Raw genomic sequence first — 19,627 nt, 5'->3', positions numbered from 1 at the left:
GTTAGACTTTGTCCGGGATATCTTTTTGCTGTTACAGTTAAACGCCTTTTTGCAAATTTGTTGTCTGGAGACGCAACAAAGAAGAAAGATATCCATTGTGAAAATTTGGTAATGCCAATCACTGACCTCAGTTTTCATATCATGTGGCTCTATTTTCCTCTAAGCACCAAGCAAACTTCCCCATGAAGTTTTCCACCTTATAATATAACCTAGGGCCTGTTGGATTCCTGTTTTTCTCAAAAACTTGTATTTGAAATATAAACTTATAGTAATCCACTCTATAACATCTTCAAAAACACTCCAAGTACATTTCAAATACACCTAACAAAAACACCAAAAATTAACTCTGAAAACAACCCCTCCATCTCTCCTCCTCCTCCCTCCCTCAACCACCACTTCCTCTCCTCCCTCCTCCTCTCCTTCTTCCCCCCCTCCTCCTCCCCTCTTCCCCAGCAACCAAATCTAATACAATTTCCTTTTCCTTTTTTTTTTTTTTTTGGTTTTTATTTGTTTTCAATCAGAATGATTAACTTTGTAAATATGTTTGGAGAGGAACAAAATGTGTCCTCCCTTAGTCAAATTTTGTCTTACACAACACCCATAGTTGCCTTTACTTTGTTCTTGGAAACCATTGAACCTAATCCAGAGCTGATTCAGTAAAAGATCATATAAAGTAAGAGACTAAAGATTCCATGAAAATTACAGGGCATGGCCTGAAAGATGATTGCCAAAGTAGAGTAGTTCGTATGTCACCTAATGTCTCCAATTTACAAAGAACAATCTTGTGGAAATCTTCTGTGGACTGACTTGTCTGCTATCTTCCGTCTGAAGCTAAATAACAGAACTTGTGATCAAAGATTTAATTTAAAGAATGAGGCTCATCGAACTTGCTGCATACATGAATAGTCTGCATATTTTCGAGAGCATTAGTAAATACCAATCATCCAAAATACTTGTTTCTCTGAAACCAATGGCATTTAAGCTGTATAAACATTCCTTTTGTCTGCAATCTATTCAGCTCAAAGCTCCAGCCTCTTAACTTCAATTTGTTCGTCTTTGGAAGTGGAAGAAGAATATGTACAGTACAAAAGTTTTGTTCATCTAAGCATGTCTCCTGAATTTAACTTCAGCGCACTTAATGCTGGTGATATGGTGAAATTATTAATGTCGCCACCATGTAAAGAAGGATGCATAAGAAGAGGTGCAGGCCTGTCCGGAATTGCTGGAACCTCAATATCTCCTTCCAGCATTTTCAGTGCATCCATAATGGTTGGCCTCAGAGCTACCATCACATGAGCACATAAGATTCCAACTAGTAAATATCTCTCCATGATGGCCTTTGGATTTACAATTGCAGAATCCTCATTCTTCGTTAAAGCAGAATCCAAAACTTGTTCCATCTTGCCTGATTTCACCAGTGACCAAGCCCAATCGGTGATTAAAAGTGCATGATGTGAACCTGAAGAAAAATCAAGAGCTTTTCTCCCGCACATTATCTCCAAAATAACCACCCCAAAGCTATAGACATCACTCTTCTCAGTCAACTGCCCGTAAAGTGCGTACTCAGGTGCCAAATATCCATGTGTTCCAGCCACTCTAGTTGTGAGGTGTGACTGCCCTTCTCTGCTTTGTTTTGCCAGCCCAAAATCTGCAACTCTTGCCCTCATATCTGCATCTAACAGAATATTCGTGGCCTTAATGTCTCTATGATATATTCCTGGCCTCACTCCATAGTGCAAATAAGCCAGGCCTTGTGCCACATCCAAAATTATGCTTTTTCTTTGAGGCCATGTTAACGGTTGCTTCACATTTTCACCCCCATTTGTTGGAAACAAATGGTCATCAAGATTCCCATTAGGCATATAGTCATAAATCAGATATCTACCACTCACTTCATGCCCATCAGTTAGATCTTCATCTGTCACACAACAACCTCTAAGAGGCACAAGGTTTCGGTGCTTCAAGTTACTAATGATCTCAACTTCATTGCAGAACTCATCATTTCCTTGAAAATCAGACTCTATAACCTTTTTGACAGCAACAACAGTCCCATCAGCTAGTGTCCCCTTATAAACAATCCCATATCCCCCTCTACCAATAAAATTCTTGGACGAAAAGTTATCCGTCGCCTTCAGAAGCTCATCAATCTTAAACCATATAGAAACGGTACTAGGCCTCCTTCTTGGTCTAGACTCCATTTCTTCTGAACCCAAATCAAAACTCCGACCTCCTCTCCTCCGTTTCTTAGCCCACCATAAATACAACCCCAAGAAAACAGATATCACCAGGACTGCAACACTTGCTCCAGTGAGTCCAAAAATCAGAGATGAATGATCCTTTTTTGACTTAATTTGAAGGTTAAAGGTGCATGAAATGGCAGCATTACTTTGAGGTCCAAACTCATTAACTATACCAGAAGCATACAGAACAGCAAAGTAAAAACATGCTACTGAGTGAGATTTATTACCATCTATTCCAATCAACTGTGACTGAACTTGGAAGGCAGCTGCTAAACAGGCATCGCAAGCAGTGAGATCGGTGAGATCAGGCCTGCAAGCAGAGTCGAGAACAGTAGAAGGGCCAAGAGTCTTAACCCAATCTTGGGTGGTCTGAATCGAGGCACAGACATTTGAGGAGATTACAAACTGAAGAGGGTCAAAGCAGAAAGAAGTGAGATCAGGGGAAAGAGAAAGGGCATTGAGCTTCGACTGGAAATTATGGAGGCAAGAAATGGAGGTTTCTAAATTGGGTAATTGAAAAAAGTTGGTTGCTTTGAGACGTTCAGCAAATGCTATTCCATAAAGAGAAATCAGGGTCTGGCAGCACGGATTATTGCCTGAATTAGATGTGATATTGTCTGAAATTTTAGAAAGTTTTCTGCAGTCCCAAGTTGACCATGGGATTCTCAGGACATAGTTAAGGTCCATAGGACATATATTAGGTGAAGTGCTATTATCTGAAACTGGAGATAACGAAGATATTTTGGTAACAGAGAGACAAAAAGAAAGTACTAAAAATAGAATCAAGAACTTCATGATGATTTCTTGCCTCCCAGAGTCTGTGTGTGTGTGTATATATATATATTTTTTATGTGCTGTTAGGACAAATGAGTTGAGCAGAACAAGGAGGAGCACATCTGATTTTGTTGGAATTAAAAGATTGAGATACCCTACATGTGGGTGAAAGGGATCAAAAGTATCAAGAAACCAGTTTTCATGGTCGTGTCGTGGATGGTTCTGAGAAGGAAGTCATCAAAGGAAATCAAGTTTCAGTTTTTGTCTGTTTTGTTGCACTTGCTTGGGAATGCAAGCTATGGCAACTGTATCTTGGGAGAGATTTAAAAAAAAAAAAAAATGGAGCAATACAAAATTGACTTCTTTGTGAACTATCCTCTATGGCAGCTGCTTTCAAGATTTTGGAGGCAACAGGAGAAATAGAAAAAAGAAAAGGAGCTTGCTGGAATCCAATCGTACGGGAGGGGCAGTTAGTCATCAAACGTGTCAACTTGTTCCGATGTTGTCTACGAGAAAGGTTGCGTAGTGAGTTTTGATAAGAAAAGGAATTTTGAGGTAGTGCCGTTGTGTTTGACTTGAAAGTTGGAGTTTTGAGGGTTTTCTGAAAGCAGATTGCTTTGTTTGCTATTTCCTTCGGGCGTCAAGCTGCATGAAAACTACAAGTCAGTACTAAATGCTATACAATAACCAAAGTTGATTGATATAATTTGTGGATTTGGAGGTTTTAGATTCTTCAGCATTCTTGTTGTATTTGGAGTTTTTTTTTTTTTTTTTGCCAAAATAACCTTTTTTCCAAAAAAATATTCTTACAACGATTCAATTCCAAATTTTATTACTAATCTAATCTTCTTGACCTCATCCCCTAATAAGGAGTAATCTCCTCCATGCTTTCTAAATCAAATTCTTTAAACTCAATCAAATTCTCGTACCACTATTATTAACATAGGAGGTTTCAGACTCACGATCCAAAATAAAAGCATAAAACTCTTTTTCTCAACCCTACAATGCTGTTCCCCCATATAACCACAAGCACAATGAGTTCCCGTTCAATGCAGTATGACAAAATCAAAACTAAAAGTCCGGAAAGAGTTAATTGAATGAACAAGTGATGGAGAGTTCTGTACAAACTAATAATTCCAATTTTGGTATATTTGTAGTGAGTTTATCCTTTTTTTATTTTTAATAAAAAAAGAGAGCATCAGAAAGAGAAAATTACCGCAATTGGAATGGAGATGAACAATCAAAATTTTAGATTTTACTTTCGTGTTTGGTGATAATTCCAATTTCCTTGGATTTGTAGTGAGTTTTTCTTTTCTTTTTTTATTTTTCTTAATAAAAAGGAAAGTATCACAAAGAGAAAATTACTGCAATTCAAACGGAGATGAAAGTCAAATTTTAGATTTTGCTCTCATCTTTGGCAAATATCGTCAGATTGATGTTAAGTGTTCAAGACTTTTTTGGACAGTAGAGTGACAAACAAAGACAGAGTAGAGCATTATAGTCAAAAATGAGAAGATAGATTCAGAGTAGAGTATTATAGTTATGTAGGGGATTTTTGGACTATTTGAATGAATAATGAAGGGTTTTACCCTTTTTCTCATTTCCATTTGAATTTGATCGGATGGATAACAGAAAAGGTTGTTATGGAAATAAAGTATGAAATTGAATCATTTTAGGAATATTTTTTGTGAAGAGAGTTATTTAGGCAAATAACTCTTGTTTTTGGGTTCTGGTTCTAAAAAAAAAAAAAGGGATTGTGGTCAATTGGGTTGTCTGTTATGTAGTTGCATTGCAGATTGATTAAGTTCCAAATGGAAAAGCTATAAAGTGCAAATTCATTTTCCTCAAAATATTGCCAAATATAAATACTCCTGTATCTTTACATCTCATCATCTTTACTTTTGAGAATATGGAGTTATCTTAATACATAATTGGGTCTGTTTGGATTGTGAATTATTAGAGATATTTTTACTGTAATATTTTTTGTGATGTGATGTATGTGAGATAAAAAGGTAATTGGGAAGGTAAAAAGGTATATTGGAAATTGTAATGATGATGTAAGCAAATAAATTTAGGGAAATAAAGCTCAATCCAAACAAACCCATTATGTAAGATTCACTTTTTCACGATATTATAATGTTTGAAATACCTATAGCTATATACGACTAAACGGATATCTAACTTCCTTTTTTTTTTTTTTTTTTTTTGGAGGAAACAGGGGCAATTTTTGCCGACTGACTTGATATAGTTCAGGTCTATATGGTTGTGCAGGAATTGGGACGGCCAAGTTTCCATAGTCATAGACGATCATAGAACTTTGATATCTACTTCCAACATTTTCATTGCATCCAAACTCCCTAGTCACATGAGCGCATAAAATCCCAACAAGCACCAATCTGTGTCCTGCAGCCTTTGAATATGCATTTGCTGAATTCCCTTCTCAATTCCTTCAGCAAAGCACAATCAAAACCTGATTCAGTTTCCCTGATTTCACCGTTTTCCAAGCCCAATCAGTCACTAAAATCGTGGTAGGAGATTCCGTAGAAAGCAAAGAAAGAGATGTCTTCCCACACATTGTCTTCAAAACAACCATAGCAGGAGTAAATACTAATGTTGTTCAACCAACTGCTGGTCATTAGGACCAAATCATATGCTACAAGCATCCCCAAAGCGGAGAAGCAATCAGATAATTGAGATATAAAAGAAAGAAAAGAAACCAAACCAAAACAAAACAACTGTACCAAAAGCTCGTAGCTGGATTATCAATGATTCTAGCGTTAAAACTATCTTTAAAAAAAAAAAAAAAGTTTCATAAGCATTTTCGTGAAGAATCACAGTGCTCTGACGAATTAATGCATGGTGCAGAGAATATAGACGATTGCAGACTGAAAGTATCGAGCCAAAAAGTCAATTTTCTTATCATGATCTTTTCCTTGTATCCAGAGCTAACTCTTGCAAAATTGCTATACAGAATGGTTAATTGATCTCTACTAACAGATCGAGCCCTTTTGCAGAATAAGAGAAAATTTAATCTCCTTGTGCGAGATTTAGCAAGCAGGTATACAGATTTCTCAGCTCCGAAGCTAGTTTTCTCAGCTGCATCCACAAGAAACATCAAGGAAGAAGGCAAAGTGGATTAGAAAGCAAAGTGCTGGCAGACACATGGACACACACACACACACTTACTGTAATTCGGCCAAGATGGAAAGTAAATGGAATGATGTCAAGGAAGAAGGCAACACAATGTTGCGTATAGTAGTTATCTCCACGGCGAGCTCGTACAACAATCTCCTGACTGTATGCAACCACATACCCTATGAGCCAGAGGAACTTGTAATTCATCTGCATCCATTATACACACGCATGTATAAGAAGTCACATCTTTTTTCAGATGAACATTGAATATGTTTAAATACCAACATTGAATATGTTTCCAACGATCATAAAAAAGTTCCGCCAAATTTCCTGCTTATACTACTAGACTACTGCTACTTGTTTTAATTATGTTCGAACAGAGATTTGTTGCACATAATGCCATATGATCAACATACTACGATTAGAAGATGAGTTTACTGTCACGATGCTAAACTGGTCTTTTAGACTGTAAGTAATGCACCTCTAGCAAACAACTGTTGGAATAATTGGATTGGTTTCATTTACCTGAAAGGTGACTGAACCAGCACACAACATAGCAGCTGAAGGCGTTACACCAAAAACGTACATTTCAAGCCTATCCCGTCTGTCTTTAGTTACCACTCCAAAACACAAGAAGATTGCAGCAGCTCCAGATATAGCAAGGAGAACGTCTCTGCGAATCAATGAATTCAATTTACATTCTGGATTGTATTGACTAATAAATGAAGTTGCAAATCCTTCTGTTCTATCTTCCGTTGCCGGCCTAATCATGTGCAGGAAATTTTGTTCCAGAATGAGCAAAACTACTGTAAAGAACAGATGCATGCATATCTATTGCATTAAGATTTTCGTTTGGACAATAATTTTCGTCCAGGCCGGTCAACTTTCTTACACTGAATAATCAACTGAGATCTGTTTGGTTAAAGAACAGAAGGCAGGAACTAAGACTGGGATAGGTTCTGTTAATAAGACTGTGGCAAGGGCCATGACAACCGGAAGCTAAGTAGTTAACATATTACCGCACAAGGACTAAGATGACAATAAAATTAGTTACTGTCAATAATCAATATACACTGTTGGACAAGATACAACAACAGTTCAAGAAAAGATATATTGCCATCCAAGAGATGAAGCTAATATATATGTTTACCGTTCATCAGCTGGGATGAGAGAGTTGATCAGACTACCATCTGGGGCTCCTTTAAGAAGTCCAGCAGCTGCTTTATCCATTGCAATGAGGGGGCCAATCAGAGGACCAACATTTAAGGCCCCATTGAAGACCGTATTCTTTCCTTCACCAATTGTGCCGAGAAGGTCAACCACTGGAGCCAAAGAAACTCCGATGCACAATCCAATTACCATCAAGAGAATGACTCTTTGTCTCTGTGTTAAAGAAAAGAGAAATAATGACAGAGTTTAATTAGTCTGAGATAATTAACAGCACGCGATTGTAAAGTATTTAAAAGGAAGCTTGGTTATGTAAAGGGCTGATTAGAAGCAACAGTAGCGAAATTAAACCTCTTTCCATGGGTTTGTCCGCCAAAACCATGCAGAGCTTCCTATGATTCCAAGAAACGTGACTACGCCCCCAAGACTGGCATGGATATCCAGCGCATATCCAAGAGACATGCATGTTAGAGCAGCAAAAAGTGTGAGGTAAACCTGCATTGCATTAGTCGATCAATTAAACAATCAAATCCATCTGATAGAGTTTATAAATGGAAAATCAGTCTTTTTCATGAGACATTTAAGACCAGCAGAACACAAATGCTATCAAAACTGGACACTGGTAGATAGAACCTCCGTGAAAATGATTACCATATGATCAAGTGCAAAAACCAGTCCATGATCATTAGATGTCAAATGATCAGTAAAGAAAAAAATGAACGAGACTATATAAAAGATTACTCAGCTTAAATTCACTTCCTTAATTCATTGATAAGAGTAAAAATATCGCGAAGACAATAAACTTAATTTTGATTCACTCACGTCACATCATCAATTTTACTTGGTGGACTTTTCAAATCAATCCCTTGTAAAAAATCAACAGGCAATAATACTGATCATGGTCAACAAATAAGTAATCATCATTTCTTCGTTTTCTTTCTGTTGCTGATCATAATCAAGAAAACCAATCATTTCTTTATGTAATTATTCACATTTTGCATGCATGCAATCATCCAATGACAAAACCTACGTACTCCAGGCTCCAGCACTCTCTGTTTTTACCCCTAACAAAACTCATCAAGAATTTCTTTCAGATAACAAAAACCCACAAAATGACGATCACATCCAACTTTACGGTCAGAGATCATGAAACATCCTCAAGAACTAGCTAGTCTCGAGATTATTCTAATTAACTGAAACAGAGAACAAAACTACCCAAGTAATAAAAATTCCACCACTATTTTCCTCCATCAATTCCAACATTTTCCCGGCAAGATAATCCGGCAACTTATTTTTTGTGCAGTAGTGTAAAAATTTCAAAAAACCCAGAAGAATAAGTATAGCAAGATCAGAAATATACTAACAAAATTAAAAAAGAAAAAAGAAATTGATGATTACTTTGGAGAGGTGAGCATGGATGAAGGGAGAGACTTCTTCAAGGTCCATCAAATTCTCGTACGTGAAGTCCCTGCTCAAGCGATTTGTTGCTGCCGCCAATGCACGGTTTCCCCACGGCATGATTCTGATGGGTAAGTATTGAGTATGAAATGAAACTGAAGTCTGCAGAGAAAGAATGGAGATGGCTGAGGAGCTTGGAAGGTGGTTAATATCGTTGCTTTCAGGAAGCAAAATAAGAGTAGAATACAAGAAGATTTTGATTGCCCTTTTCTTGGCGGTTATTATAGTTTCGCTTATTTATGGGCTGAGATAAAGATATATTCTGGGGTGTGGTGAAATTCGTTGGGGGTATTCTTGGGAAAGTGGGAACGAGTTACTTGTTGCGATTTCGCGGGAATGAGCTGAGCTGGATGAGTTTTTCAAATTCATGCTATGCAGCAAAAAAATTGCGTACTTTCTTATTAATAACTCACATATTTTGCACATGAATATAAAACTAGTAATAATTTACGTACTTTATATGTGAATATATTTTTAAAAAAATATATAACGCTTAATATACGAAATTTATATATAAAACATTTATTATTGGCATATGGCATAAATATAAACTAAAAAACTATATAACGAATAAAATTAAACAATTAGTAGTTGTACAAAAAGTTTATTGTATACAAAGCAATTAAACATTTGTTATGCATTCTACAATTACAAAAACTTTGAAAATGGAAGATTATCATATTTAAACTAAATTGTCAGTATTATATTGACTAAGAAACCATACAATAAACAAAATTAAGCAATTGCTAGTTGTGCAAAATGTTTGTTATATACAAAATAATTAAAAATTTATTGTGCATATTACAATTACAAAAACTCTAAAAATGGAATATTATCATATCTAAGCTAAATTGTTGCATATTTTATTTGGATTGTGATAGTAAAAGGAGGAAATTTTCTATGTTGTGTCAAACCGATGCATGCAACAAAACTTGAAAATGTATGCTAAAACATTTTGATTTGGATACAATAAATTTTTGTCAATTTTGGTAGTTGTAAACCTTTTCTGTTCCTTTTTTTTTATAATTATCGATAAAAATTTTTTTGGGAGTTTTCTTTATCAATATGACATAATGTAGTGGATTTAATCATCAATTTAACCTTTTATTTTTCCCTTAATTGTTTATAACCTTTTTCCTTCTTATTAATTGTGATTTTCTTCTAGACCAATATGTATATAAAATATACTTAACTTTAATTTTCACACATAGCAATATAATAATTGGAGATAATTTTAACACACACAATAATTGGAGATGAGGGAAATGATTAGGGAATGTAGTTGTAAATGGATAGTTTTTAATTTTGATTGCCAACATTTTTGAGATGTAATTTACTGAAACTTTTCATTTTTCTTATTGGTGTCATGATTAAAATACAATAACTCTAATTGAAAGACATCAGAATAATTTAGGCATAATAAAAACTAATAATAAAATATGCTTACATTCTTACATTCTCTGTTGTTAAGACTCGTCATACTTTTTATATAGTAATGACAATGATAAACTTCTACCTGTTCTCATTTCTCAAATGTTTTCCATAATTCTAACCAATCACTCTGTCACTCCTCGCCTTCATTATAATCGAAAATCAAGATATACATAAGAAGCTTTTATAATCTAACCAAATACTCTTTTTGCTGCAACATTTTTCTTTTTTTTTTTTTTACAAAATCCTTAAATTATCTCTAGCAGTCTAGCTACACAAAAGTAAGTACATAAAAAATTTCCAACAAGCAACCTCTTGTTTCTTACAATAGGAAAGGGAATGTGTGAGGGGGAATGGAAATCTCTTGCAGTTGGCTATTGGTTTGGTTCAGTTGTCATGACTAACATAAAGTAGGAGGTCCGCTATGGATCGCAGCCTCTGCGTCAGAGCATTTGTCTCCTGCATTATTTAGCTACATTCGCCATTCCCCACGGCCATGTAAGTATCATAGAAAGAAGGACGCATGAGGGGCTGTGGCCTGTCTGGAATTTCAGGAACCTCAATATCTCCTTCCAACATTTTCATTGCATCCAAAATTGTAGGCCTTATTGCCTCTGTTACATGAGCACATAAGATGCCAACAAGCATAAATTTCTCCATTACACCCTTGGAATTTGTATTTGCTGAACCTGAATCACCCTCTCCACCCCTCAACAAAGCAGAATCCAAAACTTCATCCATCTTCCCTGATTTCACCATTGACCAAGCCCAATCAGCGATTAAAATGGCTTGAGACGACTCAGAGGAAGACCAAGAAAGAGCCTTCTTCCCACACATTATCTCCAAAACCACCACTCCGAAGCTGTAGACATCACTCTTCTCAGTCAATCGCCCGTAAAGGGCATATTCAGGAGCCAGATATCCATGTGTTCCTGCCACTTTAGTTGTTAGATGAGACTGCCCCTCTCTGTTTTCCTTAGCCAACCCGAAATCTGCAATTCTTGCCCTCATCTCAGCGTCCAGCAGGATATTTGTGGGCTTAATGTCTCTATGATAAATTGCTGGCTTTACTCCATAGTGCAAATAGGATATGCCTTTTGCAACATCCAATATTATGCTTTTTCTTTCAGGCCAGCCAAGTGGTTGCTTCCTGGTTCCATCCTTAGACACTGGAAACAAGTGGGAATTTAGATTTCCATTAAACATATACTCATAAACAAGATATCTATGACTCCCGTGTTGTCCATCATTTACTATTTCATCCGTCGCGCAGCAACCTCTGAGCGGCACAAGGTTTCGATGCTTTAAGTTACTAATGATGTCAACTTCATTCAGAAATTCTTCATTTCCTCGAATATCCGACTCCATAATCTTTTTCACCGCAACAGCAGCACCATCATCTAGTATTCCCTTGTAAACAATCCCAAATCCACCTTTGCCTATTAGATTCGTGGAAGAGAAATTGTCAGTAGCTTTCTGGAGCTCATGAATGCTGAACCATGTAGACGTATTAGGCCTCAAGGCTGGTAGAGCTGCTACTTCCTCAAATTCCAAATTAGACTCATTGTCATTGCTGCTTCTTCTCCTCTTCATCTGCCAATAATACAACCCTAAGAACATAGATATCACCAGGACCGCGAGACTTGCTCCAGTTAGTCCCAAGATCAGTGCTAAATGTGGCTTATGGGAAGATTTCCTTTGGGAGCTAACTGGAAGGTTGAAAATGCAATCTATATCACCATAATCTTCAGTGCCAAGCTTGTTGACAAACGCTGCAGTGTACAAAATTGTGAAATAAAGGCAGTTCAAAGAGTGAGACTGGTTACCATCGATTGCACTCAACTGTGCCTGAACTTGAAAACCAGCAGAAATACAGGCGCTGCAAGCACTGGGATCATTGAGATCAGAGCTGCAGGCAGAGTTGAGGGCAGTGGAGGGGCCAAGCTTATTGTTCCAATCTTGAGCTGTCTGGATGGAGGCACAGACATTTGGTGAGATCACAAATTGCATAGGATCAAAGCAGAGAGAAGTGAGATTGGAGGGAAGAGAGAGAGAATTGAGCTTGGATTGGAAGTCGTTGAGGCAAGAAACAGAAGTTGGTAAATCAGGTAGCTGGAATCTAGAGGTTTCTTTAAGTCTGTTGGCAAGTGCTATGCCAATGAGAGACAGAAGATTCTGACAGCAATCGCCGTTCCCTGAAGTGGAATTAACAGAGCTGTTTGCTTTCTGTGGGGTCTTACTTGAACCTGAGAAATTCTCGCAGGCTGTAGTTGTCCATGGGATTGTTAGGACATAATTCAGGTCAAGGGGGCATGCAGGGGATGAAGAGATTGAAGCATCCGAAAGAACAAGACAAAGTACTAGGAAAAGAACTACTGCTAAGGACTCAGAATTCATGCTGACCAATGTCTTTCTTCCCTCAAAAATGTGGTGTCTGCCCTGTATCTAGTTTCAGTTCTATGTTAAAATTGGTTTCAGTCCAGTAATGCACTGCAAGAGATTTTAAAAAGAAAATCTTGAATTATTAGACAATAAAAATTATTGACTGCTTAAAACACAAAATCACATAACAAAACTAAAAGATCAAAATGGAAAATTGACATAGGTGTTGATTTTACATAGCCTGTCATTTTCCTAATTATGTAAACCTCTAAAGAAGTTCAGAAGTGAATGTAGTTTCATTAGGGCAATAAAATTGTCTGCAGTTCATTCCCCGCGTGGATGCGGGATTATATAGCTGAGTGACGGCTCGGCACAAACAAATGGTGGAGAATTTTTCTTTACTCACACACATAAAGCAAATTTTCAAAATAATTTAAAGCCGCCGGCTGCGCGACTTTTTCTTTTCATTTTGTTGAAAGAAGAAAAATAGTACTACTAATTCTTAAGGTTGTCAATGACATTAGATCTCGAGGGTAAATTTTATCATTTTTTCAGCAAAAAGCAATATTTTATATTAGGGAAAATCGTTCAAAACTTCCCTCACATTTTATAAAATTATTTTTTTTATCCCTCACTTTTAAAAGTGTAATTTTACGTCTTTTACAAATTCACGTTGACCAAATTTGGTCCCTACCTAGGTTTTTGACTAGTTTTTTGTCGGAATCCACCACGTGACTTACACGTGATCATATTTTAAGGGCAAATTTGTCAAATCAAATTTTATATAATTCGATTCATAATCTCTCACATTTTATAAAATAAATTTGTTCGTCCCTTACATTTCACAAAATGAATTTTTTCATCTTTCACATTTTTCAAAATGAATTTTTTCATCTTTTATTGATCATGTGTGTGAATAATTTTTTTTAAATCCATGTATATATTTATTTGATTTCACCTGAACATTACGAATAGTATGTGAAATCAAATAGAGATATATTACATACTATTCGTATTGCTCAAGTGAAATCAAATAGATATATACATGGGTTTAAAAAAATTGTTAGTTTTTCACTTATATTCATTTTCTTTTACTCGAAATCATATATATATATATATATATATATATATATATATAATAAAGTCGTATCCTCATACTTATCCCTTTATATTTTCTCTTTCCTACGTAACTTAACGAGAAGGCAAGTAGTTTCCTACGTGGTTTGCTCCTTTTTTGTTTGGATATATATCAATTCTTATTTCTTATAAAAATTCTTAATATTATATGATTCTTATTTCCTACCCAAAAAAGGAACTGGAAAGTAATGCGATATAAATAAAAGAAACATAAATCTCCTCTATTAGATATATAGGAATAAATGATAATATATTTTTTTTAGTGTCCTATTCTTTTTTTTTAACAGTTTCATCATATATCTTTTTTATTTTAAGATAATCTACCCATATATAGAACAACATACAAACAATCTAGACATAAAAATTAAAGAAAGTTAGCCCGAGAAAGTTTTTACAAGACTCACAGTCCCCATGCATAATTGATGTACAAAGAGAAATGGCACTTCATCTGATTGAAAAATTTTGGAAAAGTCCATAAAGAAAATGGAGTGTCATCAACCAAAGAAATAAAATCCCATTATCATAGCTAAAGAAAGATGAGATAAAACATTAGATATATGTTGAAGTTTTGCACCCCGAAGGCCCCTACCCGACCCTCCGTCCGTAGTGTCCTCCAATCCAAGAGAAAGGTCTCCGTCCGTAGTGTCCTCCGCTCGTCTTTTTTTTTTAATATATTTTTGCTAATAATTCTTTAATCACAATACATCTCTGCCCAGATGATAGGGAGTATTTCTTGTGTGGACCCACATCATAGGAGTCCATGCACTTAAAGGAGTGGAGGTGGTCTTTTAAGGTCGGTAAAATCTATCTTGATAACGCATTTGTAAATTTATTACGTACAGATTTATATACATGCATAGTACGGATCACATGAGATCTTATTTCCTACCCAAAGTTATTTGGACGATTATGATTTTATTTCCTGTAAAAATTCTTAATATTATAAGATTCTTATTTCCTACCCAAAGTTACGTACTTTAAGCAATTTAAATTAAGATAAACATACTTTTAATGTTCTTATCAATATCTCTTTGTATTTTTATCAATTCTTATTTCCTATGTCTACACTATATATAACCTCTAATATATTGATTTCAAGCATCAAATTCATGGTTAGATATTTTCAGTGCAAGTGGTTGGCATATTAAAGTATCGATTTTGGATTTCCACTCCTTTTGATTATCAGGTATATCTTCTTTCAATATATATATGTATATATATATATTTTTTTTTTTTTTAAAGCATGTTGATCTTCAATTGTAAGAGTTTAGTAACATATCTTGAATTTTTTTTGTTTTGTTTTATTTTCTATTTGTTTTGTATGAAGACATAGGATTTAAACAAGTACTTTCATCGTTATTTTTGTAGGATTTTTTCTAACATGTTTGTTAATTGATTTTTGTGATCATATACTATGATGTTTGTTAATTTGCCTTCAAGAAAAACAACCAAAAACAAAAGGCACTGGAAAGTAATGCGATATAAATACAAGAGACATAAATATCTCTATTAGATATATCTGTAAATTCATTAGTTAATTAAAAGACTCTGGCCGTTTACTTAATTATAATCTTTACGTATTGTTATACACAAACTTGAATGCGATAAATCATTTATTTTTTTTATACTTAGTTATCCTACTTTGCTATCATGTAGTGATAATAGAAAATCAATAAATGCTGATTTGCACGGACAAATCGAGAAGAATGTTCAGACAGAAAAAAATAAAAACAAGTTTTTGAATAGTAGAATATTATTTGATACTATTTACTGCACGTTTTATTTATTTTCAAGTTTTTGAATGTTATGGTATTATTGAATGTTATTTTTTCTATTTTTGAATTATTATTCACTGAATTAGATGTTCAAATTTATATTATAAAAATACTTTACATTACAATGCGCACATAGTAATATACTTAAGAAAAGTTATAATAGATTATACATTAAATATGTATTTTATATTGACATTTTTATAAATTGACTAAAGTTTATTATTTTTCGACGATTCCCGTTCAACGAACGGGTACAAAATTAGTTTGAAAATAAAGAAGACATTTAATCCTAAATATTATCGGGTGTTTATATCGAATTAAATTTGGATAGAAAAAGTAAACAAAAGAAAAGTTTGACAAAAAGAAATAAGTGATTGACACTTTCAAATTTTAACAAAATCACAAGACAAGTAATTCAACTGTTGGTCTTAAAAGTGTCGAGTAGAAATTTCAGATTTAAACTGAAATTTATTAGTACAATTATAGAATTCGAGTTAGGACCCATTAATTAGATGACCTTATTATACAACTCAATAAATAAATTATTACCAAAAGAGAAATGTCACAAATATTGAATAAGTTCAAATGGTGAAATCATATAAATATATAAATGGGTTTCAAACAAAATTACTCCCTCCGTCCCATTTTCTTAGTCTTGTTTTCCTTTTTCGTCTGTCCCAAATTGTAGTCCATTTTCCCATTAAGGAATGTAGTAATCTTTCAAGTTGCCTAAAATACCCTTATTAAATAACTTGTTATTAATACATTGTCATTAAATACTAACCCACTATATTAAATGCATTGAGCTTTTCCAATACATAGATAAATGCATTAGCATAAGGGTATTTTAGGAAATTATTAATCTAAATTTATGTTTCCAACCAAATTAATTACACTTTCTTAATCTGTGTGAAAAAAAAACCAAGACTAAGAAAATGGGACGGAGGGAGTATTAGTTTTAAACCCCTATATATATCTATTGAATAGCATGTGTATAACTACGATTAGCATATTTAGATGAAATCCAATAGAAATAAATTACATGTTATTCATACTATTTAGATAAAATCAAATAGATATATACGTGGGTTTATAGAAAAAAAGCTATTTGTATACATGATCAAGAAGGGATAAAAAAATTCATTTTGAAAAATATGAGGGATGAAAAAATTCATTTTTTCAAATGTGAAGAACGAAACAACTCATTTTGTAAAATGTTAGGAATGAAAAAATTCATTTTGTGAAATGTGAGGGACTATGAATCAGATTATGTAAAATTTTGATTTGACAATTTTGTCCTTAAAAAATGATCACATGCAAGTCACGTGGTGGATTCTGGTAAAAAACTAGTCGGAAATCCAGGTAGGAACCAAATTTGGTCAATGTGAATTTGTAAATGACGTAAAATTACACTTTTTAAAGTGAGGGACAAAAAAAGTCATCTTATAAAATGTGAGGGACGTTTTGAACGATTTTCCATTTATATTATAATTATTTAAGGAATAATTTTTCCTTATAAACTGATGTTGTATATGGTATATGCTAGGGATGAATATATATGATACATGTACAGAATTTGAATTCAATATTTTACATACGTGGAGTGTATCTAAATTAGTTGGTATATACTAGACTGGCGTAGAAAAGTTTTAAATATTAACATTAAAAAAAATAATTGGTAAAGGTTTCAATGGGATAAAATCTATCAACTATTCCTGCCAAATGTCACGCTGGACATATTTAATTTTGATTTTTTAGAGTTTAATGGGAAATGTTACTTGTACTTCTATGTTTGGTTAATCACATTTGTACTATCATTCTAATTATATAATTTTTGTTTATTAGACTATATGATAATATAAACAATATGACAATGAGTGTAAATAATAAAAAATAGGATTCAAATGACATTTCTCAAGTTTAACAATGGATAGTGTGAACTCTAAACCGTTCTTAGTTATATGTTAGTTAGTGTAAATGGATAGAAAACAATCGTAAGATTTTTTTTTACGACAACAATATTTTTATAATCTAATCTATCTTAATCTAGCAGGAGAGAAGGTTAAAGAAGTTGTGTATAAAAAGTTAGTAGGTATAAGAATTTGACTAGAGCACAAGTTATGTATAAAAAGTTAGTAGGTATAAGAATTTGACTAGATCAAAAGGTTGCTCTGACACCTCTTTTAAATTTTTCGTCGAGAGTGAAATTCGAACTCCCAATCTACAGTGAAGCTTGTGTCAGGCCCTTCCAATCCAGGATGAATTGGGGAATTATGATCAGAAGATTTGGGGAAAGTTTGAATGAGATAAAGACAGAAAAGAGAGGGAAGAATGAGAGAGTGAGGGAGAGAGAAAAGGAAGAGAGTTAGAAAATTGGATGAGAAATTGTAGATGTATTTCTTGTGTGGACCCACATCATAGGAGTCCATGCACTTAAAGGAGTGGAGGTGGTCTTTTAAGGTCGGTAAAATCTATCTTGATAACGCATTTGTAAATTTATTACGTACAGATTTATATACATGCATAGTACGGATCACATGAGATCTTATTTCCTACCCAAAGTTATTTGGACGATTATGATTTTATTTCCTGTAAAAATTCTTAATATTATAAGATTCTTATTTCCTACCCAAAGTTACGTACTTTAAGCAATTTAAATTAAGATAAACATACTTTTAATGTTCTTATCAATATCTCTTTGTATTTTTATCAATTCTTATTTCCTATGTCTACACTATATATAACCTCTAATATATTGATTTCAAGCATCAAATTCATGGTTAGATATTTTCAGTGCAAGTGGTTGGCATATTAAAGTATCGATTTTGGATTTCCACTCCTTTTGATTATCAGGTATATCTTCTTTCAATATATATATGTATATATATATATATTTTTTTTTTTAAAGCATGTTGATCTTCAATTGTAAGAGTTTAGTAACATATCTTGAATTTTATTTTTTTTTGTTTTATTTTCTATTTGTTTTGTATGAAGACATAGGATTTAAACAAGTACTTTCATCGTTATTTTTGTAGGATTTTTTCTAACATGTTTGTTAATTGATTTTTGTGATCATATACTATGATGTTTGTTAATTTGCCTTCAAGAAAAACAACCAAAAACAAAAGGCACTGGAAAGTAATGCGATATAAATACAAGAGACATAAATATCTCTATTAGATATATCTGTAAATTCATTAGTTAATTAAAAGACTCTGGCCGTTTACTTAATTATAATCTTTACGTATTGTTATACACAAACTTGAATGCGATAAATCATTTATTTTTTTTATACTTAGTTATCCTACTTTGCTATCATGTAGTGATAATAGAAAATCAATAAATGCTGATTTGCACGGACAAATCGAGAAGAATGTTCAGACAGAAAAAAATAAAAACAAGTTTTTGAATAGTAGAATATTATTTGATACTATTTACTGCACGTTTTATTTATTTTCAAGTTTTTGAATGTTATGGTATTATTGAATGTTATTTTTTCTATTTTTGAATTATTATTCACTGAATTAGATGTTCAAATTTATATTATAAAAATACTTTACATTACAATGCGCACATAGTAATATACTTAAGAAAAGTTATAATAGATTATACATTAAATATGTATTTTATATTGACATTTTTATAAATTGACTAAAGTTTATTATTTTTCGACGATTCCCGTTCAACGAACGGGTACAAAATTAGTTTGAAAATAAAGAAGACATTTAATCCTAAATATTATCGGGTGTTTATATCGAATTAAATTTGGATAGAAAAAGTAAACAAAAGAAAAGTTTGACAAAAAGAAATAAGTGATTGACACTTTCAAATTTTAACAAAATCACAAGACAAGTAATTCAACTGTTGGTCTTAAAAGTGTCGAGTAGAAATTTCAGATTTAAACTGAAATTTATTAGTACAATTATAGAATTCGAGTTAGGACCCATTAATTAGATGACCTTATTATACAACTCAATAAATAAATTATTACCAAAAGAGAAATGTCACAAATATTGAATAAGTTCAAATGGTGAAATCATATAAATATATAAATGGGTTTCAAACAAAATTACTCCCTCCGTCCCATTTTCTTAGTCTTGTTTTCCTTTTTCGTCTGTCCCAAATTGT

At 33.5% G+C, this 19,627-nt stretch overlaps 3 protein-coding genes across 4 annotated transcripts; all 3 read right to left on the bottom strand.

Annotated features, from left to right (window-relative positions):
- Positions 1-649: 649 nt before the first annotated feature.
- LOC113731871 (probable receptor-like protein kinase At1g11050) lies at positions 650-3,672 on the bottom strand. The gene has a single exon (XM_027257365.2). The coding sequence runs from the start codon at positions 3,033-3,035 to the stop codon at positions 1,098-1,100; it is 1,938 nt and encodes a 645-aa protein (XP_027113166.1). The 5' UTR covers positions 3,036-3,672; the 3' UTR covers positions 650-1,097.
- Positions 3,673-5,200: 1,528 nt separating this feature from the next.
- LOC113728761 (bax inhibitor 1-like) lies at positions 5,201-7,574 on the bottom strand. 2 transcript variants are annotated; one of them, XM_027253125.2, is made up of 4 exons: positions 7,300-7,574; positions 6,675-6,822; positions 6,201-6,356; positions 5,201-6,110 (listed from the first exon to the last, which is right to left on the bottom strand). In XM_027253125.2, the coding sequence occupies exons 1-4, from the start codon at positions 7,509-7,511 to the stop codon at positions 6,042-6,044; spliced, it is 585 nt and encodes a 194-aa protein (XP_027108926.2). In that variant the 5' UTR covers positions 7,512-7,574; the 3' UTR covers positions 5,201-6,041. The 2 variants fall into 2 exon arrangements, with proteins under 2 accessions (XP_027108926.2, XP_071937512.1); XM_072081411.1 differs by having other exon boundaries at positions 5,201-6,356.
- A 2,993-nt stretch (positions 7,575-10,567) lies between these two features.
- Positions 10,568-12,602, bottom strand: LOC113728760 (probable receptor-like protein kinase At1g11050). The gene is made up of 2 exons (XM_072077446.1): positions 12,452-12,602; positions 10,568-12,400 (listed from the first exon to the last, which is right to left on the bottom strand). The coding sequence occupies exons 1-2, from the start codon at positions 12,600-12,602 to the stop codon at positions 10,674-10,676; spliced, it is 1,878 nt and encodes a 625-aa protein (XP_071933547.1). The 3' UTR covers positions 10,568-10,673.
- Positions 12,603-19,627: the final 7,025 nt, after the last annotated feature.

This window comes from Coffea arabica, chromosome 2e (assembly GCF_036785885.1).
Source record: "Coffea arabica cultivar ET-39 chromosome 2e, Coffea Arabica ET-39 HiFi, whole genome shotgun sequence".
Classification (NCBI taxonomy): domain Eukaryota; kingdom Viridiplantae; phylum Streptophyta; class Magnoliopsida; order Gentianales; family Rubiaceae; genus Coffea; species Coffea arabica.
Note: the sequence above shows the minus strand (reverse complement) of the source record. Positions and strands in the feature narration are given on the sequence as shown.

Excerpts from the sequence above, each read along its gene's own strand:
- LOC113728761 (XM_072081411.1), bottom strand. The coding sequence starts at position 7,511 with ATGGTAATTGGATTGTGCATCGGAGTTTCTTTGGCTCCAGTGGTTGAC. Across the intron at positions 6,823-7,299 it reads CTCATCCCAGCTGATGAACG|AGACGTTCTCCTTGCTATAT; the intron begins GTAAACATATAT and ends ATTGATTCGCAG. Across the intron at positions 6,357-6,674 it reads CTGGTTCAGTCACCTTTCAG|ATGAATTACAAGTTCCTCTG; the intron begins GTAAATGAAACC and ends TAATGGATGCAG.
- LOC113731871 (XM_027257365.2), bottom strand. The coding sequence starts at position 3,035 with ATGAAGTTCTTGATTCTATTTTTAGTACTTTCTTTTTGTCTCTCTGTT.
- LOC113728760 (XM_072077446.1), bottom strand. The coding sequence starts at position 12,602 with ATGAATTCTGAGTCCTTAGCAGTAGTTCTTTTCCTAGTACTTTGTCTT. Across the intron at positions 12,401-12,451 it reads AGCCTGCGAGAATTTCTCAG|GGAACGGCGATTGCTGTCAG; the intron begins GTTCAAGTAAGA and ends ATTCCACTTCAG.